General features: G+C 40.7%; 1 protein-coding gene across 1 annotated transcript in view; it reads right to left on the bottom strand.

Annotated features, from left to right (window-relative positions):
* LOC139422945 (ephrin-B1-like) overlaps positions 1–24,831 on the bottom strand; it is a 70,623-nt gene that overhangs the window by 18,957 nt on the left and 26,835 nt on the right. Inside the window, exon 2 of the mRNA XM_071174439.1 lies at positions 21,771–22,048. Coding sequence (XP_071030540.1) covers positions 21,771–22,048 — 278 coding nt within the window. The remainder of the gene's footprint in view (positions 1–21,770; positions 22,049–24,831) is intronic.

The raw sequence follows: 24,831 nt of genomic DNA, 5'->3' as shown, positions 1-24,831 counted from the left end.
AAAGTGACAAGCTAACCTTGAATGGTTTGATGGAGCAAGGGAAGAAAAACCCTAGACAATTCATTAGTCTTTTCTGATTGCATTGACCACGAAATAGACTCAGCATGTTTCTCAGAAACCAACTGTTTCAGACATCCTATAGTTGTCCTGTATTCCACAAATAGAACCCTTCACTTGATAGGTCAACTTTTAAATAAGGTTCAATGGGAATTCTGTCATCGAACATGTGGGATTGTCTTATTAGGTTTAGAGCACTCATGAAGTGAGAACGGATGCGTTAGAAACAGGAGCAATCAATAGCTTACAGCACTTAACCCGAAGAACAAATTGTGTTTTAGTTTACAGAATGGATCCTTAACACTCTGTTAGTGGAAGGTTGAGGCGGTGAGTGGAAGAGAGCTCTGCTGCCTTGAATGATGTCACAACTATTAAGATGCATAGGCCTGGGAGAGGTGCCAGGCTCCGACCGAGTCATCATGCACAGTGTGAGCATGCCACCGTGCCCGCGAGAAGCAGGGCAGAGAGACAGACAAGACAACTCTATCCAACAAGGCCTCCAAATATGGCCCACTCTGCTGCCCATCAGAGGAACACTTTGTTAGATTCTAGGAAAGGAAATCACAGCATCACTGAGGAAGGATAAGGGAATTATATAACATGCATTGCAGTTGTCTGCTATTGTTGCAGACACTGTATACTGTTGTTCACCATTGCAATGAGGAAACAATTAGTTGGTTCAAGGACAACCTTTGAACTGAGAAAACATCATTTAATACAGGATATGAAGCAGGGTGTGGTCATCAGCAGTCCCATCTCTTCCACAGCTGCTGATACTGACTTCTGTTTTCAAGTGAACTATGGGGTCATATTTCACAACTTATGGGGCTCTGAGATGTTGGAAAGATATCTCTGTCTTGCAACAACACTGTTCTCTATGATTCACCTTCAGAAAAGCTACTGCTCTCGTGCAACGAAACAGAGTCTGGAAAAATAGTAATAAGGACAATACTCAAACTCGTCCGTTTTGGGGGTACTAGGAAAATGTAGTCGTTTGTCCCTAACTGTATTGTAGTGTACCAAAAATATATTGAGGATATCTTGAGATGAACAGATTAGTTTAGGGACTGGGGACACGTCTTGCCTGACAGCCTGTAGACAAAAAGATCCCTTCTTATCCAATAGATCAATGATTTAAGTTTATTAAAACACCTATTTTTCGTTATCTGTAACATTACTAAACTACTGGTATTTTACTACCTCAAATTATCAGGACAAATGTTTATTTATATGTACAGAATGTGGATCAAATAGTGCATAGTCCAGATCTGAGAATAATTTTAATTCTACTATTATAGCTTTTTCAATTCCATTGTGTGAGCTAATGCAAGAGTACAAAAAAAGACAGAAAAACCTTTGGTTAGTGAAACTGAAAATAGCATTTGTATTGTATCAGAGTATAAATGTATGTTTACATGACAGAGATGGGACCCTTCGTAAATATATGGCGCTGAAGATAAAAATGAGTTAGGAAAGGGTGGGGTAAACTGAGCAATTGTTTTTACATTCAGCATCACTCCGTCACGGGAAATATAACCCAAAATATCCAAATATATTTCGGGATGTTGTGTATCCCTTGAAATAATCAGAATTCATGTAAATATTACAGTTTTGAAAACAAAGCTTGTCCAAAAATATTTGGACTCTTGGCACAACTTACCCAGAGTTAAGTCACCTACAAATGTCTGCACTGAATGAAATATTACCACTACCTTTTAAAAACCATGTCTATCTTTATTTCCCGAACGCAGATGAACACAATCACATTAGCATAGTTAATTGTTGAATCAATTTCACTAATGAATTATCATTTACACAGTGTCACTTCTTCTTTTGTCTTAGTATGTCTCTATTTAAAAAAAAAAAAAAGAAATCCTTGACAATAATTATTACTCTCCTCTGACTGAGCATTTTTGCCCATTGTCACTTTCACCACTAAAGGGCGATCTGTCAATTTCTAGGGTTCTGTACTGTAGTTGTTGACTGTTTTTGTGATCGCCAGATACTGTAGCTAGCAGTTCTCTGCTGCTAGCAACCAATGGCTAGCAGTTTCTTACTGGCAATAAAAACGGATGATCGCAATCATTTTTGTTGAGTCATTACTGAATTTATGTAACAAATCAAAAACATTAAACCTCGTGAACAATTAATGGTAATTCACAGTAACTTCGTAACCAATTAATTTAGACACAGCGTTTATTTGAAAGAGTTTATTTATATTTTATTATTTATGTTTATTTGCTGAAATGTGTGCCGTTGCCCAGCTATTAAAAGTGACAGGCATCTATTTGAGACTGTGTTTGCCGCTCTGCCGCTCTGTACCATCACTCACTCATATATCTTTATGTACATATTCTTTATCCCCTTACACTTGTGTCTATAAGGTAGTAGTTTTGGGATTGTTAGCTAGATTACTTGTTGGTTATTACTGCATTGTCGGAACTAGAAGCACAAGCATTTCGCTACACTCGCATTAACATCTGCTAACCATGTGTACGTGACAAATACAATTTGATTTGATTTGTTTAATTGTTTTACGGTATATTAGGCCACACAGGGGGCGGCAGCGTAGCCTAGTAGCCAGGCGCGGCAGCGTAGCGTAGCCTAGTGGTTAGAGCGTTGGACTAGTAACCGAAAGGTTGCAAGATCGAATCCCTGAGCTGACAAGGTACAAATCTGTCGTTCTGCTCCTGAACAATGCAGTTAACTCACTGTTCCTAGGCCGTCATTGAAAATAAGAATTTGTTCTTATCTGACTTGCCTAGTAAAATAAAAACAGCTACAAGGATGCACTTTCATGCTAGGTTTGGGACCTCATATTGAAGCTTTTAGAGACCCCAACTAATGTATAACACAATCTAAAAATTATCTACTTTGGTTTAGATAGAAGCATCATGAAACCTCTACCCCAACAACTTGGTGAAATCATTGTTTTGGACCAAACTTCCTCACCACGTGGTTTCTTCCTTCACAGACTCAATGAAATGATGACCTCTTCCCCACTCTCCCTACTGTATAGCTACCACAAGATAAGGACACAAATGATAAAAAAATACCCTTCCGTTTGAATCATAGCATGGTTGTTTGGCTCCTTACCACTGGGGGAGGAAAGGAACTGGCATTAGCACATAATTAATTTGCCAAGAATATGCGCTATATGCTTTAGTGTGTTGCTCTGAGGTAGGCTTCTGTCATGACTGTAAAATAAATGGTGTGCCGTTCTAGGTTTTTTCCTTTAGCACCTCTAATTAACTCCAACATGTTTCCTCTTGAATTATGGTTTCTGTCTTCGCTCCGAGGACAAAAAGTCCCAGACAAGCATGCATCATCTAGCAGGCTATCATACAGTACTTGTAGGCAACTGCAACAGCACGGATACTGTGCTGCTTGTTTAAACGTAAGCCAATCTGAAGGGAGACTTGTTTACTCATTGTAAGACTGTGGGTGAGGTTATGAAGCAAGACAGTTTGTTATAGGGTTGACATTCTCTGTGGTTTATCCTCATTTAGCCAACAAACAACATACGGAGATATCTCCAAGCTTAACTGTCATTTCAGTTTGTATGGATGTTCCTCTGAGTGCAGCCAATACCACATCACCACATATACACCAATGCACGTAATATTTAGAAGCAAACACGATGCATCCAAAAATGGATCTTCTGTGTGTACATAGATCAAATAACAAAGACACCCTCCAAAAACAAAAAATCATGCAATCCATTTTGAATTCTCAATGTGCTCTGTAGCATGCTTCTAAAAATGCGTAGACAGGCACATGTACAAGGTCCTGTACAAGTGTTCACTGAGCAAGAACATGTACTCATGCATGCATGAATCAGCATGTGGCATACAAGGTCCATATGTACTGTAATTATTAAACATTTGCAAAAATGTCAAAAATGTCTCAATAAACAATGTTTTATTACATATTAATTTAGGGGTATTACAGAACTCTCCTATATACAGGACCACATGCCAATAATGTTTAGGCCACAGCTTCTGTATTGTTTCCTGTAACTTACTGTAACTACTAGTGGCATCTTTGCCCCAAACACCATCTGAGATGTTTGAGTTCTGCCCCATCTGACAGAAACACAGTTAATCTGTTCCAGTGGTGACAGGACCTTCACTGACCCACCGCTTTAAAACCTTGGGACAAACGGCCAGGAAAGGCACAGAGAAAACAAAGCAAGCAGATAGGTGATAGGCTTAGGGGATAGAATGGGTCGTTGTAAACTCAACTCCCAGATGAGCACTGACAACTGTGTTCCAAGGACTACGCCAGGCAGCCACCCTGACAGAAACTGGAGTGGGATTCAGCATTCTGAGACAAGGACACGGCTACTCTGACCCACATCATACAGACACACAGGGGACACTGGAAACATTGGCAGCTAGCTACTCTGTCCATATAGAAAAACATATGAAAATCTGGAAAAGTAAGAAACTGGTATGTTATGCAGATTATAATTATAATTATATGCTTGTGAAATGTTGAGAACATTTTGGACTCACTCTATCTTTAGGGAGAAGCTTGGTTTTGGCCGTGTTTACGGTCAGTAAGATATTAAGATGCTAAAGATTTGGGTTAGGACTGGAAGCAGTTATTTTAGGGCTTCAATGGAGAGTGGCTAAGGCCTAAGGCTGTCCCATCAGATCAGGCACAGTTGACCAGCCTGCTGCCAAATTAAGCTGAGGGTCTGGAGGGGAGATTTCAGCGCTGTTGTGAGATTACAGCACACTCAGCTCCGCCATTGATATTACGGACGACCTTTAAATCCCGGGTGCCAGCTGCACCATGGGAGCTGGGAGTCCCAGACCAGGAAGGGGGAGGGGGAGATCAGCTGCGCCGCTGCCACCGTCTCCCTGCCTCACATCAGATTGCGACCGCAGGCTCACTACTAGACATCAGAACCAAAGCAGGGCTTTGAAAGAAATTAAGGGAGAGACATTTTTTATTTCTCCCGTTGAACCTGTCAGCAGGATCTGTGAGGGTCCCCATGGCTGCTAAGATGGCTGTAGGTGTATAGAGGGCGCCTGAGAGGGTGCCAGTGTTTGAACAGACATTTAATTGTGGGTTATGAGTGTTGTCTTTCAAGCACATCCGGGAGAGACATGTGCTCAATATTTCCACAACAAGGTTCTGTATGGCTATAAACACTCCAGCAAGGTAGCAATAATGAAAAGCCCTCAGATGTGTCTTTTTTTCATTTTGACAGCAGTCAAGTGTAAATTGAAAAGTCAACATTTACTTCGGTTCCATGTGACTTCATTTATGTATTGGGTTGGTTGTCTGAGCTTGACAGGGACCAGGGAATGACTAGTTTTGCCCAAATCCCCAGTTTAACGGGCATAGCTGTAATTACACACAGAGCACAGATCAAAGCTGTAACCCATGTTTAAAGATGATGCACAGGCACTGTAATTGTTTACCGTTGGTGAGGCAGCGTTTTTCACAGAAATAGTGAGTTGGAGAGACCCCAAAAGACTTGTTCTGGGTAACTCTCTACCACTGTTCACTGAAACCCAAACTCGGGTGCTGCAGAGTGACAGAGGAGACAATGCCTCGAAGGCTCTTCATGCAAGCTGTGATTATTTGATTTCGCTCAAAGGAAACTACAGAGATAATATACAAGCCTTCAAGAGACACCAGAAGGGATTCATTTGAAAACTACTGAAAACTAACATTTGATACTGCTGAATACAGCTTTCAAAGATCCTTTATTCTCAAGGTCATACTAAAATAGGGATTTTACAAGGTTTACAATGGTTGAGAGGGGATGTCATTTTTAATTCTTGTCCAAACTGATTCACGTCGAGTGGGATCAAATAGAATGGGATCAAAACAGTTTCAGATGTAATTAAAACAGAAATCGTGGCGTGAAAAGTAGAACGTGATGGCAACATGTTTATTTAACCTATTATTTTCTGTGCACATATTTATCTTCGTGCTGCATACTTCCAAACAAGATGAAATCCCTCAAATGAAAAATGAAACAAAATATTTTCTTTAAGTAGGCAGAATTTAGGTATACACAAGAACCTTTGACTTAGGTTGTGTTCTCTAGGGACAAAGTTAGATCTTTCTTTCTTTTCTTTTCCCACATAAATCTTGGCGCAATGTAGGGATGGAAATTGCATATTACTTGAATGGTGTAGCCTCACATATCGCTTTTCTTCCAGTGGAGAGAAGCCTGCCAGCATTCTAACACTGGAACTGAAGTGCTTTAGCGTCTATTCACTCCCTCTCCAATGCGCAGATGTGATATTTAGTGTACTGTGGGACTTTGTAGCTAATTTGGTAGAGCATTGCTAGAGCACTGCGCTTGTAATGCCAGGGTTGTGAGTTTGATTCCCGGGACAACCCTTACAATGTATGCTTGCATAACTGTAAGTAGATTTGGATAAAAGCATCTGCTAAATGCCATATATTATACCGTCAGATGGACTTTACACTCTCCAAACTCTTTTTCCATGGGACAACTCAAATTTGGGGACAATCCCCATCCTACTGTATATACAGCATAATTGTAGCGCCATGCCTCACCACATCACATCCTGTGAACATACTGCAGTTCATCTTCAGTATAACAGGTGAGACAAACGTTAAAAAAAGCCTTCAGATGTATAGCTTTATGGTACACGTATATAACTTGGTACTACCACAGGCTAGAACACCTACAATATTTCATCACACACACACTCACAAACACATTTGTATTACTATCCTTATGGAGACCAAACGATTGATTCGCATTCAAAATCCTATTTTCCATAACCCCTAACCCTAACCTAAACCCTAGCCCCAAACCTAACCCTAAGTCTAACCCCAGCCCTAAACCTAACCCCTAAGCCTAAAATAGCCTTTTTCCTTGTGGGGACTTGCAAAATGTCCCCACTTGTCTGAACTTTCCTTGTTTTACTATCCTTGTGAGGATTTCAGGGATATCCGTGTGAGTTAAATAAAGGTTAAATAAATAAAACAATTCTGGTCGCCACAAGTATAGTAAAAAACCCCAAAAACACACTGCTATCCACCGATATATGGGTTCTTCAAACATTTGTGTCCTCATTCCTCCTCAACTACTGTGCTGCAGAGTGTTTGTCATTTGATATTTGAACTCAAGCATCGTCTATGATAGGAAACACATAAAAGTGTCATGCGGTCCCCCACCCGGCAGGAGGTTCATCGAACCAATAGACTCCACTAATTTCCATAGACAAATCACAGCCTCCCAGGACTGTGGTCCGGACTATATCCTTATCTTTTATTTATGTTAAAGTGATGAATGTTTAAATGAGAAAAATGGCATCTTAACTTGCTCCCTGTAAAGTCACACCATCCATCCTGTACAGGATTGACAGCCATGGGACTAAACAGCCCCCTTACAATCCAATAGATGTCAGGAGCATTTATGGATCAGTGCAAATGGTGCAATGAGATAGCAGTGGGACAAACCTTATCAGACCCTTATACACTGGACAAGATGGAGCTGCTACCAAACTGGTATAAGGAATACATGGGGTAGAACTTAGGACATATTACATAGTTTGGTGGTGTGTATATGTACTTGGTTGTGCTTGTTGGGTGGGCGTGATAGATATGTTTTGTTTCTCTCACTGGGCTTCTCTACTTTTCTTGATGTTTTCTATTTCTAATAAAACAAATGGTCTTTTGAAGGACAAAGTACTTCCCACACAAGAGACACTGTAAAAGCAGCTCAACGTGTATTCCCACAGCAGCCTGTACCAGGTCTCTGGACACAGAAGTACCACTTAATATTGATTGTCTAACTGTGTGGGTGGTATACAAGCCACTCCCTATCATACAGCCTGAGAAGCCAGGAAACCTGACATGGCTGGTTTTCCAGCACACAGAACACACAAGGAAATTCATGATGAAGCATATTTTCACAATTATCTCATAGTTATTCTTGTCTGAGTGACTCTGAGGTCTGAGTAAACATATCTCAAATATCTTCTCCAAGGACACGCTATCATCTACTCTACAGGGATATCTAACACTTTGAATTACTGTTCCAAGACGAACTCCAGTATATTATGATAACGTCAACAGAAACTTCAACTTAAGACATTTTATTCATATCAATGACATACAAAACAAATGGCTCTTAGCACCATGTCGTTTTTTAAAAAATATTTCAGTAAAACTGTTTTCTAAACAACTTTGAGAAGTAGATTCATAGAATGAAAGGTGGAATGCCCACTGAGTGTTTGCTTACAGTTTTATCTCAGATGTAATGAGAAAGGAAGACAACATTAATATTTGTAAGGACCTGTGGAGAGGTGTTAGACATTTTCAAATTGAGAGCGACTAGCAATATCCATGTTAGCGCATCTATTTGTTTTAGAGCATCAATAGAGAGTTTGCTGAGACATCAAAGACTGGGAGAAAGGCTAGTTAGGAGGATGTTTTGCTTCCACACTCTATTGTTGCTCATAACCAAAGACAAATGACAGTAGATTGAAGAAAACTAGGCACGCCCCAATGTGCAGCCCTGTCTATGATGGATCTGACAGCACCAGCACTGACCTTTTCATAGTGCCCTTCTGATTTCATCGATTGATGGTTAAAGTCAACAGTGACTTGTGAACCCTAACACATGAAATACTTTCCACAACAACCGATCCTTTACCCAGGACTGAGATGGATGGTTTAAAAAGAGGAATTTCACATCCAGCTAGAAATCCCATTAGCAGCAACACTTTTCTCTGATTATGATTGCTCTCATTTATCTTAATGATATATAAGTGAACACAACTACTGCAGTCATTTTCAAATTTCAGATCTTAATGGACTATTATTCAAAATTACATTGTTCCAAAATAGTGAACTGTAGCCTACCATTTATAATCGTGGTGCGTGTTCTAAGGCTTCTCCTAGCAATTTTATTTAAATGTTTTAAAAAATATATCTAGGATTTTTGGCCAGTTTGTTGGAACACTGCAAGCTTGATCTTACATGGTGAGCTTTCTGAAAGAACATTGACTTAATACCCTCTCTCCTCAGCTCCCTAAAAGCAGGAATTGGTGTTAAATTAGCCTTAGTTTCAGCTGTGTATGCACAGGGAGCAGGGGGCGCACTCATTACCCTACATAACACGCATCATCACTACGTCCCATCATGCCTCACTCTATGGCCCCCAAAGGCCAAGGTGACTACCTTAGGGACATCGCTATGGCAACAGGTAGAGGATCTGATCCATGTGGAGGCGCAGATGGTTCAGTGTTTTGAAGAAGCAGAGACTGACCAATAACTGAAAAAACAGCTACTCTCTGAAGAAGCAAAGGTCAACTTTAATCATCTCCACAGCTCCACACAGGAATCTCATAAAAAGCTAAACAACGCTAGTTCATTCTCATCTTCACCCCTACACAAGTGAAAGGAGAGAAGAGGGTAAAAGTAAAACAGAACTGCTCTACAGACTAGTAATGTCGAAAGTAGTTTGCTGATTGGGCCCCTTTTAAGAAATTCAACCTTTCAATGAGGTCAGTTCATAAATGTTTTTTTTTTTTTAAATGATCTAAGATTGGATGTATACCACGAAAGCAGAGGCTTCTGGAAACAAAAGGAAAGCTTGGCTTATGATCTAGACAGCGCCTATGTTTGCAATTAGATAAAAAATCAAAAGCACATGCTTTGTTGGAACTCCAAAGCCTGCGATCAAATGTGTTGTCTGGAGAGCGAACGATAAATATGCGTCTTCTAACCAAAACGCCCATTGCATTCACATCAAGAGAGTAAACAAGTCAAGAACAGGGAAGTGGATAAACCAAAAAAAATGCAGATCTGGTAGATATACGTTGCTATTTAACACACAGGATCACACTATTTTATGGGACAACTGACTCCTTTACATTTCATATGACTGACAACTCTATGACTGATTTCTATTTTCAGTTTAAAAAAAGGTTATTCACTGCACACTGATTCTGTCTGATATAACTCAAGCCTTTGACACTGTGGGTCACACAGAGATTTAGGAGTTCAGTTACCACCTCACATCATTTGAATGAACATCTGAATAGGATGACCTCAACACTATAACAGCGACCACTATGGAAAGCCCCTTGGTTCCACCTCAGGGAAACTTGACCCCTCTCAAATGGCAGCCACTGTAAAAGAAAATGAACCCGGTAATTCTCATTCTTCATCTGTGGCATATGAAAAATGTTGGCTCGGGCCAGCTCCAAAAGCTGTGGCTGCATAGCGGTACATCAAAGCCAGGGTTATGTCCTCAAAATCAGAATCATCTGTTCTTTATTCCAAAGTGACCGGCTATTCAACTTCCTTATGCATCCCAGTCAGCTTCGGAAGGGCTCTGATCTCACCCTCAAGGTGCAGTCTAGGCCTGCGATAACTATCAATAAATAATCAGAGGCTCTTTTAGAATAAACCAGGCCCTAGATAATTGAACCCTGAGCAAAAGTCTTACACTCCAGCACCATTGTTGTGACATGTGCAACACAATACACTTAGGCATTACATTTTTCATTACGCCTACATTTGGATCTATTCCTGATTTTTAAAAAAACATTAGGAGTATCCAGGGACCAGTTGAACTAGTGATAAAAAGAGAACCTTTCAAATGTAAATTTCCTGTTCTTCATTTTTCAGTCTTTTCCAGCTTTTTAATACTTCTCTAGAGAGCATGACATTAATGTTTCCAGGATCATGCTTTTCACATTATCTTCTCTCTTAGACAATACCAGACCCTTTTTTTTATTTTTTCTCACATTTACGCCTTTCAAAAGTCAAGGGAAAGCCAATTTCATTTGATGCCAAATGACAGTACTTACACTGTATAAGACATGACAATTAACTCCCAAGTTTCGCAAGGAGACATGCATATTCTCCCATGGCCTACAGCCCGCACTGCATACATATGAAGAATATTGGCCCAGTTGTGTATCTCTCGTTGCATCTTGGCCCGTGTGCGATGAGAGACTGTCACTTTAAGGTCTTAGACTGGTAGACAGTGGAGATGTCATGGTGTGTCAGAGGTAAGATGGAGCGCAGCAGATGACATCATTCCTGGGGCTGGGCTGAAGATTAGAGTCAGCTGTCGGAGGAAGCCTCCATGACAAATCTCCCCCTTCCCCTCCTGCATCCACAGTGCTCAGGGGGGAAATGGTGCTATATCTGGCCCAATTACACTGTGATTCCCTCTACCTCAGTGACAAGGCTCATGCAGCTCTCTGGCTGCTTCCTGACTAAACTGCTATGAAGGACACCTCGAGAGAGGGTTTACGCCAGGAATGGAAGACCAAGAGGAATCAGGACAATAGATACGAGGCAACATGGGGAATATATGATCGGTGCAGTCTGTCATAAAAACGGAGTAATGCCTAAGCAGCTGTTTTGCTATGTTTGTGTTTCAGATTGATTTAAATTCCTAGAGGAAGGCTTTTGAGTCAAGCTCAGTTAGCGAGCTGGACCAGTAACAGAGACCAGTTAACTGGATACACAAGTAACATGGCCTTGTGATAGAAACCAGTTCACCAAGCAGCAAGCCACGGAGTCAAAATTAACAAGAGACTAGTCAGCCTGTTGAACCAATGACTAAGCATCAGTGATGTTCTGCTTGAATAGCTCATTTCTGTCATCTTTTTCTTGATAGACAGATTTTTTGTGTGTAACGTATTCTAATGTTGCGAGTACTATAATCAAGGTTCCCAGTGGGTGTAACATTTTAGAGAAGTTATGTCAGCGAGAGAGGATGCTAGCGGAACATGATGAAAGAGTTTAATTGTAATCGGGCCCAGGATTGAAGATCTTCAAAGCTACTGTGAATTCTACAGACACAGAGCTTTATGAACTGAATCAAGAAGAGGCAGATTATGGGAGAAGCAAATGCACTACACATGGTGTGAGAGCCATGGAAGTAACAGATCCAGAAAGACGCTGCTTCGGAAGGCTTTGTTGTGTTTTTCTGGAACAGCAGGGGCCATATCAAATGACTCGGGAGACATAATGGGGATAACTAGTCACATTTTAATGTTGAAAATCATTCAAATGGTTTGTTTGCTTGAAATTGTACTCATTATATTTATGTAATTGTTCAAATCTGTGGTTTTCTGAGGAGCTTCAAGCATTTCTTTCACAATACCTCTCTTGTAAGTGTACTATAGTGCATAAGGTCTTGTTTTTATTATCTTGTAACATCTCCCTACTCAGCTTTTCTTGCACACATGTCCTCTTCTGCCCCTACAATGCACTGGATGGAAATTCAGGCTGTGGTGCCAATCAGCTCAGTTTCCAGAGACATTTAGTAGATTATGGCCATGTCCTGCCAACAGCCCACCATCCCACCCAGTACACACACACACTCTCCCACTTACACACACAATTACATATGCACACACGTACGCATGCAGACTCACGTATTATATGTGCACACCCCCACACACACTCACACAAACAACACCACGCACATCTCGGTCTCTCTTTCTCAAACCCACTCATGGGCCTCCAATCCCCCACCGAAACTGGAGTGGCAGCTGTCACAATGTGTCACCATCAGCCGTGGCGGGTAACAGGGAATCAATCAGTGTGCAGATTAGAAAATAGGTTCTCCCAACAAAAAACCTCCATAGACATACACATTGTTCAAAGTAGGGGGATGTGTTGTCGTTTGAAAAGAGCATGAGATGATTAGCATGGAAGAACTCCATGCTAAAATTGATTTTTGTTTGGGGGATTGTTTTTTTTCTATCTGGGAGTATAATCACTTCAGTATGTCTGTTTCTTTCTACTGCAGCCCTGTGGTCTGGCCGACTGGCCCTGCTGCCAAATGGTGGTCAGGCTGGAGTTGACATCAGTGGGTTATCACTAACACCCCTCCTGCTGAGACTCGCTGACCCTCTGCACAGGGGCACACAGGGAAAGACCCACCACCACAGGGAGGGGGGTAGGTGACCACCACAGGCCCATACGGATCATGTCGTATGTTTACTGTGGGCATGAACTATGTGGTGCAGCCAGTGCAAGAACTGACTCCCAACGCACGGCATATGAGAAAGCTATACCAGTGTGCATACAGTCAACAAAGATAATCCTCTCCATGTCCGTGTACACAGTGTGAGGGAACTATACCAAAGAGCATATCTTTTGATTCGGAGGTGAGAGTGAGATAAAAAAGTTTATGCTTAGCCTCCTCCGTGTGCTGCATTCCCACCCATCACTGGAGCAAATTAGAGGCATTATCTCTGGTCTAATGATGTTTATAGAGGAGTATAAAAAAATGTGATGAAGCACTATGGCTCCTCTGCCACAGAGCAATAACAAGTATGTCATAGAGCAACAGTTATTCTGAGCGACAGAGTTAAAATGCACACAGAGCTGGAGCAGCTGGGTCACATTGCCTTGAGACATTTATATAAAAGTGCCAAGGAAGTTTAATCTTATCAGCAGAGTGATACCTAATAGAAAAATCGTTATCCCAGAGTTAGATTGAGACGTTTTGGCATACCAATTGAATATAGTATATGATGAATCTGTTCTGTCTGAGGAGTTTTCATGGTCAGCTGTTTTGAGTCAAAGGAAACAAAGATCTGACCTCAATAGGGAAACTCTTCAAGGTACTTTATTTTCCCTAACGTCATAAGAACTACTTGGGCCCATAAAACAGCTTTATATGCCCTTGATACAGTCTAAATGTAACCCCTAAGATATCTCACAATTTTCTGGTGAAAGAAAATGCAGATATTTTTCACATTTTTGATTCAATGGTATTGACAGTATTTTATGTTTTTAAATAATACAAGTTTTCAATATGCATTATGACTAGTAAATTACCCTAGGCTGGCAACAAATACATTATAAGTGATTTCAATGGGGCTTTCTCTATTCTGACTGTTCTATACTGTTCAATCCAACCTAATTTTCAGCATTTTCATAAATGTCAGCATTTCCTGCACTTTTGTTATCATTTCCAAACGGTGCCACGCAGGGCTGCATGATATGGGAAAACAAATCTTGGCATAGTTAACTGGTGAACTGCTGGAATCATGGAAATACAATTATTATTCAAATTCTTTAGTTGGAATTAGGGTTGCAAAGCCACCAGTATTTACCAAAGTTACCAGAATCTTCAGTAATTAACAGACAATCTATGGCAAACTATCGTAACTTTGGTCATTTATACTTGAATAACTTTTAAAAAATGTATTCATATCTACTTTTATTTGTTATATATGTGTCCATATTGTCCGTGAGTTTGTAGTAGAAAGAACCTTTGGTTAAAGAGAAAATAGCCTAATTAATGCAAACAAGCATCTAATCAACAACAGGATTATTTTCTATTAACTCGTCCAAATATTGACTTTTCTTCACAACTGCCAGCAGTTTGACGCCAAAACATTGACAAAAAATACATATTGACATAGTCAAATAAATGTGCGTCAACAAAAGGAATGCTGAAACCCTCATAATAAACACTAATTGTATTCACTAAATAGATGGTTTATATTTAGGATAATGTTTTACAGCTTTGTCATTAAATATTTTGTCATTCCCCAAACATTTTTTTTATCATCTTACTTAATTATTTTATATATTTTACATGTGATAAGGCCACACAGAGGACCAGAGATAAATAGACAACTGTGCTCATCTGAAGCACCCAAAAGGCCACTAGATGTCTTGTTATAGATTACATAAAATCCTTAAAAGTAGCAAAATTCTGGAAGTGTACTGATAACTTCGAAAGTTTCCAGTAATATATCCTCCCTTTGTAACCCTAGTTGGACTGTAGTGGGCCGCACCTTGAATACACTGAGTATGTTTACATGCACACTAATAATTTGATATTAAACTGATTATACCAGTAGGCAAAGTATCATAATAGTAATGTAAACACCTTACTCTGCTTATTTATTTAACCTTCATTCTATTTTATCAGGGAGTCATACTGAGACCAAGGTTAATTTTACATATGAGCCCTGAATTACATAAACTACAGAAGATACACACATCAGAATTTAAATACAAAATGCAAGCAGGAAGAAAAACATGGTCATAAAAACAAACACATTCTTCAGTAATAAGGTCCTCAATCAGCTTTCTGAATTGCCCTAGAGGCACCAGAGCATCAAATTTAAGAACATTTTGAAGATAGTTCCACAAATAAGGTGCAAGAAAACTAAAAGCTAATTTACCTAACTCAGTAGAAACCAAAGGAATTTCCTTTTTCTATCCCTGAGACCGGCTTTTTAAATGAAAACATGGCAATGTATCAACCCACGTGACATCAGAGGGACAACCAACTTTCTGCTAGAGAATGCAGTGATGAGTACTAAAATTGTCTCCCGTAATGAAGCGCAATGTGCTATGATAAAATGCATCTAAGGGCTTAAATGAAGTGGCAGCTGTGTTCATATACAGTCGATGATGTTGCCATAGTCTAGGAACGTAAACGGAATGATCTGCTTTCTACTATTTAGCGAGAGGCAGAAGAAACCCATTTTTATTCTCAGCTTCTTAACTAACTCATCAATTTGCTTTTTTAAAGACAGCTTTTCATCTATACAGATGCCCAGATATTTGTAAGCAGGGACACGATCAATATGGACACCATCCAAAGTACACATGCTTAAATCATCATACTTATATTTACATATACTTAGGTTTACCTGCATTCAGTACTAATTTCAGGTCAATAAAGTTTTTCTGTAATACAATGACCTTATCTTAATCGGTGTAAGGTGAAAATCGAAGTAAGCACTTGCCAATTAAAACACTTGGTTTTCTGAGCAATCTTTCAAATTATTAGGACATGCAAAAAGCTTAATCGGCGTTCCAGTGGTGTATTTGATCTGCGCATGTGCAAACACCGGTAGCGCAAAACTCTCTCTCATGCGCAAGTGAAGTGGGTTCGGATAAACTGAAAGTGAACATTTTAGAAATAGTTGTCCAAACACAAAAACAAATAAGCTTTGCAAAAATAACATGGTCACTGTGGTAGAAAGTTTCTTTTGATTGCTGATTTTCTGCATTTATTTAAGTCCCATCAGGTAGCCTGATTTCAGATATGTCCATGTAAACAGGATTATTAGGAAAATAGTTATTCTCGCAAAGCATGCAAACATTTTAAACTAAACATTATATTAATCTGATTATCCACAATAATCATATTATTGTGTACATGTAACCGGGCTCATTGTTGTTCGACATAACAACATAACAACCAAAATTGTTGGCCAGTGTTTCCAGGTGACACTAATTAGATGTTACATTAGACGTTTTCTTACCTCATGTAGCTAGCTAACATATACATGCTTCGCCTATTCCTCTCTGATTTAGAAGACACTGCCACAGATAGAACAACGAGACAGCATGTTCTGTCTCGTGTATAAATGTGAAGCATCTGGTTGGCGTTTCCACTCACTACCAAACTAGGTGATGAGAGGATGCCCAGTGGCCCTTAGTGGGAGAAGATGGAGTGAGATGGATTTTGGCCGACATTCTTCTAATTTTCTCATCGATGAAACATTTGATTTCCATACAGTTTTCTGTTTCCAAAATCATAATCTGTAACAAACAGAGTGGACTGCGTTTTTGTAGACTTTACCCTTTGCCAAAGTTTACAAAAGCGGTGTTGTTTAGAAGGAGTGCAAAGGCAAATTGAGTTATTGCACACGCGTACTTCACAGAGTAGTGATGGGTCGTTCACGAACGAGTCGGCTCTAAGAGCCAGCACTTGTAGGTGAACGTTGGGAGCCGACTCGCATATCAAAAGAGCCGAATATATTTATAAAAATATTTTAAAAATTAAGATCTGAATAATCAAAAGATTTAAATGAATAGAATTAACTAATTCAAAGAACAAAAAAAGAAATAAAATAATATAGGCCTAAATGCTCAAGCGCACACACATTCGTTCTGACTGTCTGCTCAGACTTACAGCCTCACCTGTTGTTCCTGTCAATCAGACACGCATTGTCAACCAATGAACCAAAGATGCGTGAGGGAGGGCCGAGCCAACTCACTCACAGTCACACACTTAGCAGCCGAGGAGAGAGATGAAGGACAGCTGTGAAAACAACAGCTGGAAAATGAGTCGGAAGCACAGTAGCATTTGGATGCATTTTAATAATGTAGACAATGTTAGAGCACAGTGTAGAATTTGCCAAAACAAAATCTCATATAAATCCGGTTCTACGCACAACCTACACCAGCATATGTGAACTGTGCACCCAACTGTGAAGCTAGCTGTAGCGGAGCTTCGAGAAACTAACGGGCCTGCTAGTGATAGTGGTGGAGCCAGCACCTCCACACGTGAAGATGTATCCACTCAGTCAAGTAGGCCTATTCCGCGACCCACAGCAACGCAGTCTTCTATGGACCAGTTTATGCCAAGGTCTATGTCTGTAGCAAAACAAGGCCAAATTGATATTGCATTGGCTAAAATGATTGCCACCGATTTCCAGCCATTTTCGATCGTGGAAGACAGAGGTTTTAGAATTTATAGCAATAGTCTAAATCCAATGTACATAATTCCAAGCAGGAAAACCCTTTCAAAATCACTTATTCCACAACTGTACGAGAGAGCACACAGGTTTCAGTACGGGAAAGAGTCCAAAAAGTTGCAGTTTTCCTTACCACTGACTGCTGGATATCAAGGGTAACCACGTCTTACATGTTGGTTACATGTCACTTCATTGAAGATTTTTCGATGTCTAGCTGTCTTCTGGACTGCTTTGAGTTCAGCGATAGACACACCTCAGAGAACTTGGGAGAGGAACTGTTGAGAGTGGCAAGTAGATGGAAAAGTGTTCTGTTGTGTTAGCGACAATGCCGCTAACATGACCAAAGCCATGAACATTTTAAAATGGACCCATCATCCATGTCTTGCCCACACAATCAACCTGATTGTAAGAGATGCTCTGAAGGTGATGAAGCCCACTGTGGACAAAGTGAAAGCAGCTGTGGAATACTTCCACAGGGGCACAGTAGGTGCTGAAAAACTAAAAAGTCTACACAACGCCAGATGGGGATGCCTGAGCTGGGGCTTAAATGGTGGAATTCAGCATTTTATATGTTGAAGCAGTTTCTTGAGTCAAAGAATGCCATCATCTCTACCCTGGACATTGTCAATCCACCTGTTGATGCTCTGACCCAAGAGGAATGGGAGGTGGTGGTGGATTAGGTGTGCAGAGTCCTGGAACCCTTTGAGCAGGTCACTGTGGAGATCAGTGGAGAGAGGTACAGTAAGCAGTTATTACTACATCATTACTACATCAATCCAGTATTATATGACCGGTAGATGAGAATGTAGTATCAGTCGACAAAACATGAACCTGAACTAATAAGTTACTGATCTCTCTTTTCAGCTATGCGACAGCTTCAGAAATGATACTCCTGTGTAAGGGTCTGCAGCGAATCACAGCCAGTCGCCAGAGAGAAGCAAATGTAACCACAGGACATGTGACAGAGTTGATGGACACCCTATGTTCATCAATGGACAGAAAGATCCACAGAATGGAATATAATCATGTGCTATCAGAAACCGCTGCACTTGACCCCAGGTTTAAGAAGTTAGCCTTCAGTGATGCCAGAGCGATTGATGAGGCTCTTCAAAGAATAACCTCAGCAGCAGGGAGGGACAGCCCCAGCAGTCAGCTGGCTCAGGCACCAGGGCAGCAGGAAGAAGAGGGATCAGATGGAGCAGAAGCACCAGCAGTAGTGCCACAAACGTCTGCTGTTTGGATGCTGTTTGACGAGAGAGCAACTGGGGATGCAGCACGAAGGAATCCCTCAGCAGATGCCATAAAGGAGGTCCGTCCCTATTTGGAGGAGCCCCTCCAAAGGTCTGCAGATCCTCTGCGCTGGTGGAAGAACAAGGCCTCTGTCTACCCATGGCTTACTAAAGTCATGACATGGAGACTCTGCATAGTGGCCACATCTGTTCCCTCTGAGAGGGTCTTCTCAAAAACGGGACAAATAATTACTGAGTGAAGAAACCGCGTCAGCCCCTCGAAAGTGAGGCAGCTTGCATTTCTGAATACACATTTCTCATAAAAGCTAAATATGGTCAGCATTGCTGTGTGCTGCTGGTTATAACAGAAATAATAAAGAAGAGCGGGAAAAGATGGACCAGTTTAATGTTTTAATTTACACATTGTTATTTATTTTTCTTTGATATGGTGAAATATTATATTATTGTGTTGTTCAGATTCGTTTTGAATTGTTACATTTATATGCACTTTGTTAATATACATTACAAAAGTAATTAGGAAATTTGCAAATAAATTCTAGAACACGCCAATAGGATCTCACTAGCTCATGCTTGGCTCTGCCCACCTCCTTGCTTGTTCTGCCCACTATGATTCATTTCTTTGATATCGTTGCACAAATAACAGACTTATCTATAGTATGCATACACCATTACTGGTACCATGCTGTATTCGATAGCTATGTTTGCTCTGACTCTTACTACATTTAGCAAGCTAGCTAGCCAGCTTACTAGCGGTTAACAAGATTTATTTGAGCCACAGCTTGCTATGAAAAGACAAACTAGCAGACAGTAGTTTGCAGACAGTAAGATACACTAACTAATAGTGTAATAGTGGAAAGCAGCGTGTCACCAACATCTTGTTGCATCTATCTGACCATGCAGGCTGCAGAATGAACAGCAAGAAAGTGGTTGTGATTCTGTGGTCGAGCAACTTGAGTGACAGGGAGCAGGGCTTTGTGTGGGAAGTAGCATGCACCAGGATAGAGAGAAAGATGATTCAAGTAGAAAACGTAGTAAAATATAAAAACGGACATTACACGCACCTTTGCGTTTCAAATGTAACAAACCAAACATGGAAATACTGTTACAGAGGGTAAAGTAAGGACCGAGTTTTGGAAACCCTGGATTAGATCAAAGACAAAGTCAGTCAGATCTCAGAGAGATATTCTCACAGACAGCAGCACTCTTGGCAATGGAAGTTTTGCGTGAGTGAGTGCACTGTGCCTTGCCTCTCATCTTCATCACTAATCCACCAATACTCAGAGAGCTGCAGAGTTCACTAATTAAACAAGCGCTTGAGCTCATTTCCCCTTTAAAAAGAGTCACTGTCACAAGAATACCGGATACCTTATCCAACGTTCTGTACGTGTGGCTGGGACTGCTCTTACACATTCAGTCTGCACACATGTTTTGATAAATGTGGCCCATTTACTCTTGCAACCACATCATAAATAGTTCTTTTTGGAACAGGACTAAAGAACATGAGGAAAATATACAGACTACTTTCAAGGATAATCAGAAATGTAATCAGTTTGTGGCAAAGACACAATATGTTTGCTTTCCTATTAGAGAAGTGTCAAAGCTGGAAGCACTTTTTCATGCTTCACCAGTCATTCAGTGTGTTTTTATGGGCCATCCACATTGGGTTGAAGACCAGTTATCATTGAGACTGGACATTATGGTGTCATTGATGTTCTGATGCTAGATCTGTGAGAGGACAGGACAATAGCAGAGCTCCTTCCCCAGCCAGCCACCAGTGATGATCTAAAGACATACCATGTGGATCAAAGGGTTAAAGAAAAGAAGCCTTGGGCCTGTGGACCTGTGGAGTCGGGTGAAGTCGATTATGTGCTGGTGTTAGGGTGTCAGAGCCAATGGGCTCGGCTCAGCGATGTGTAACAGAACAAATCAGGCCTGCTTGACTGGAGCTGACCCCTCTGCCAGAGTTTAAGTGTTATTGCAACTGACCGGATCTGACAGAAACGATTTCGCCTCAGAAAATTCAGAGACCCCTCTGCGCTTAGAGTCGTGCTGAGCAGGGAGAACTAGGCTAGTAGTGGCTGCACTTAAAAACAACGGGTCAAAAGATACTCAAGGACGCTCAGGCATTCCCGACCAAGGACTACCTGATAAGATTTTCATTCAACATACATTATAGTCAGATGACCTTAAGAAAATGTTCATGTTGTGCTGAGGGAGTTTAATGTGAGCTGTAACGATTTCAGGCTCAGCAGAAGGATAATCAATTCAGTTGTACTAGACAGGTCTCTTTCAGATCACAGCAAATATTTCAGAAGCCTTGTATTCCAAGAAAAAGAGCCAGTATCTATATATGGCATACTAAGGAATGTTAAAGGGATACTTCAGGATTTTGGCAATGAAGCCCTTTATCTACTTCTCCAGAGTCAGATGAACTCACGGATACCATTTTTATGTCTCTGCATCCAGTATGAAGGAAGTTAGAGGTAGTTTCGCAAGCCAATGCTAACTAGTGTTAACGTAATAGCTGGAAGTCCATGGCATCTACTACCCTGTTAGCAGTTACCATAGACTTCCAGTCATTGCGCTAACACTAGTTAGCAATTGCGCTAACTCTAGTTAGCAACTTCCTTCAAACTGCATGCAGAGACATACAAATGGTATCCCAAGACTCACGAGTTCATCTTACTCTGGGGAAGTAGATAAAGGGCTTCATTGCCAAAATCACGAAGTATCCCTTTAAGCTCATGGAAAATACAACTGTTTGATCTTATCGCAGCACTACAATACCCATTTCTAAATGACAGATTAAGGAAAAGTCTTGTGAATTGTTCGCAATTCTATTCCATGTCGGGGCTGTATTAAACTATGAATAATCTAGGAACAATCGTGTTATAATTTCTAAGCATCAATACAAAGTTTATAGATGGTATAAAATAAGATGCATTGGTGTGGTTAAATACCACATACTCACATGTGATGTAGTAATTGACGTTCTTTTTGAACTCCAGGCCCATGTAGTTTGGACTGAACTCCTGAAACTTGATGGTGAATTTGATGTCCTTCTCAGGCTTGTTGCAGTTCACCAACACATTGGGGTCCATGACTGTGCTGCATTGGTCTGCCTGCTCCTTCTTCACCAGGTATAGTTTGTAAAACTCATACGGCCGCCCCATGTCTGCCTTTGGGCAGATAATGTCCAGCTTGTCTCCTATCTCGGGATACATCACCAAGCCCTTCCCATACTGAAATCTGAAACAGACAAAATATGACAGAGAAAGTTAAGAATATCAAATACTCTAATAACAGCAATACATATAAGGTCTGGACATACATCACATGCACTGCATAACAGTGTGTTATAACTCTCTATAAAATGTGATTATTCTCTACCCAATACACTAGTGTTGTCCGTGTCTGTCTGGCAGTTGCTTGAGCAACAGTGACTAATTTAAAGTAAATTGTTTGTTATTTCACTTCACTTAAAGCCGGTGCAAAACAAATCATGGGTGAATGAATTGTAAGGAACAGGTTAAGGGAAGCGGGGGCGGGTGATTACAACGCCACATAAACATGGCCGACAGTCGAGGACAGCTTTGGGACATGCTTTTACATCTGGGGTTGATAACATCAAACACACAGATAACAACCAAGAGCCCAAGCTGTTATAATGTAAACACTTGCATTCATTTACATGAATGCCCATTGATTTAAAACACTGTAAACAAAGCAGACATCTCATATCTTTACCTCAGCAAACATACAGCACAATACCAGGGCAGATGTCAATAGGAAATCAGTATGACAGAGGGCTGCCCGGGCCCTGATTGAGCTTAATCTGCGGCAAGTGAGGAGAGAGTACAGATAAACACAAAGCGCTGATGGACAGATGGCATGCATGCCTTATCTAGATGCTCCATGCCTTATCTTTCACAAATTCATTTTGATATCTTCTCTCTCTAACTCAAAGCAACAGGCCCTGCTGAATTCTATTTGAGGATTTAGGCCTGCTGATTGCCTTTGATGCATCATACTTCTCAAGTGGTTTCTTTTTCTTTTTTTGATAAGAACCCTTAGGTCTGCTGACGTGCTTAATCCAAAATGAGAGAAGAGCTGATGTTGTCTGTTTTTGATCTGGTCCTGTAGAAGTCAAACAAATCGGTATTGTGATGAATGTGTTTTTGTTCAGCTTAAAGTCCAAACAACCTTGTCCTAGTTACCAGAGAGATGCTGCTCAGTTTGATGATGATGATGTGTTTGGTTGCGATGGAGACGGAAATGTACAACTTGATCCTTATTTACATTTCATTTGCATACACACTGTTCCCAACCACTTTCAACATGGTTTAATAGACAAGAAAACAGCTTTCATGACTCATTCATCTTAAGGCCCTGGTGGATAGAAGGAGGCCGACTAATTCTCCCGACACTAAAATGAATCAACAGTAAGCTATGTCTGTCTGTATGTCAGTCAGTCTGCCTGTCTGTGGGAAACCTTAGTAACTAAGGTATGCTAGTATGATATCTTAGACAAAAGTATGTGCCCTGGTTCCACTATGTCAAACCGTCATGGCTCGTTTAGTATCCAGTCTGCAACAACCCGGTCTCTCTACTTACTGTATTCACTCACTAGTAATTAGTCTCTCCTTCTCTCGTCCCTTCGTCATGATGTTCTATGTGGATTTACAGATCTTTGCCATGCATGATGGGACTCATGATTTGTAACATAAAAAAGGGTCCCTTGCGTTCGCTAACAGCTTAGGAGATGTGATGATGCATTATTATTCACTATATACTGAAGCGGAACTGTACGACAGCATTCTATTACTGTACATAAAGACGAAGCAGAGTGCACAGCCTGGAGTGAGCACAGCTTGCCTGGCCCTGCGGTTAGATTGGTGTTGTCTTTGTCTCTCAGACACTGGGTCCTCTGTTTGGCTTCCCAAACCTGTTTGATTTGCCCTTATCCTCAGGCTTCTTCAGAGACTGATCAGGTGTCTGGCTTTAGTTTCCGTATTGTCTCCAAAGTGTTTCTGAGCCAATGGAAATGCCTTCTTCAAAGTGTGTATATAATGTAGCTCTGTTAGCAAACTTTCTCAAACTAACACTCAATCCTCCACAAAGCAGCAATGCTCTCTCTGTTATAATCCTCTGTATTTACGGTCATGGGATCCTCAGAGGATAAGGTAAACGGCCAGGGGCCAGCATAAAGTCATGCACCTAACAAAGCATTCACTGCATTTGAGGTAGCTGCCGACTAGCAGTATATAAAAAAGAAATAAAAAACAACTGTATTTTACTAAAGTGAGCAACACATAACTCATGGCTGTCTGCAACACCGACACTGACTGTCTCATTCTGTTGTCTCTCAGTAGCCCCCTCTTCAGTTCACAGTTATGGTCTGACACAAGCACCTCAAAATAGAGTACATCAATAGAACAATATGACAAAAGCCATGTTAGGTATTTCTCTATAAACTGTGTCAGAGCAACTTGTGTTGATGGTTGCCTGCAGTACCCTGTGGGGTCCAACAAAAATAGAGAATGATACACCTACAAAAACACAACCCTGACTAAATGCACAACAACAATGGTCGAGTAGCTATACATGTCAGAGAAGGATATAAGACAAGGATACCTTGAAAACAACACAATACCCTGTCTGCTGCTCCTCTGTGCCGATTAGGATGTCTGAGGTTTTGTAAAGCTTTGACTGCCTATTACTACTCCATCTACCAAAGGGATGCCCAAACAGATCCTCCATTCCCTTTGTGCTGATCAAACAGGACTGCTGCTCTGTTGAGCTAAGAAGCAAAGACAGTGTTTAAATTCCAGACTGAACACTGGAACTTACAGGTCATCTTCACCATTAGGGCTTTGAGCTCTGAATATCCTCCCACCACTTTCCATGGGAAATGCGGTTTAAAGAGTGACAATTTGACATGGAAGGCAAGAGTTTTTTCGTTTTCATCACTATTATTTTCAGGGACAGAAATCAGCAGACACAGTGGGGTATTATGTGAGTTTTAAAGCGTA

The sequence above is a fragment of the Oncorhynchus clarkii genome, chromosome 12, assembly GCF_045791955.1.
Source record: "Oncorhynchus clarkii lewisi isolate Uvic-CL-2024 chromosome 12, UVic_Ocla_1.0, whole genome shotgun sequence".
Taxonomy (NCBI): Eukaryota; Metazoa; Chordata; class Actinopteri; order Salmoniformes; family Salmonidae; genus Oncorhynchus; species Oncorhynchus clarkii.
This window is presented reverse-complemented; position numbering and strand designations above follow the sequence as displayed.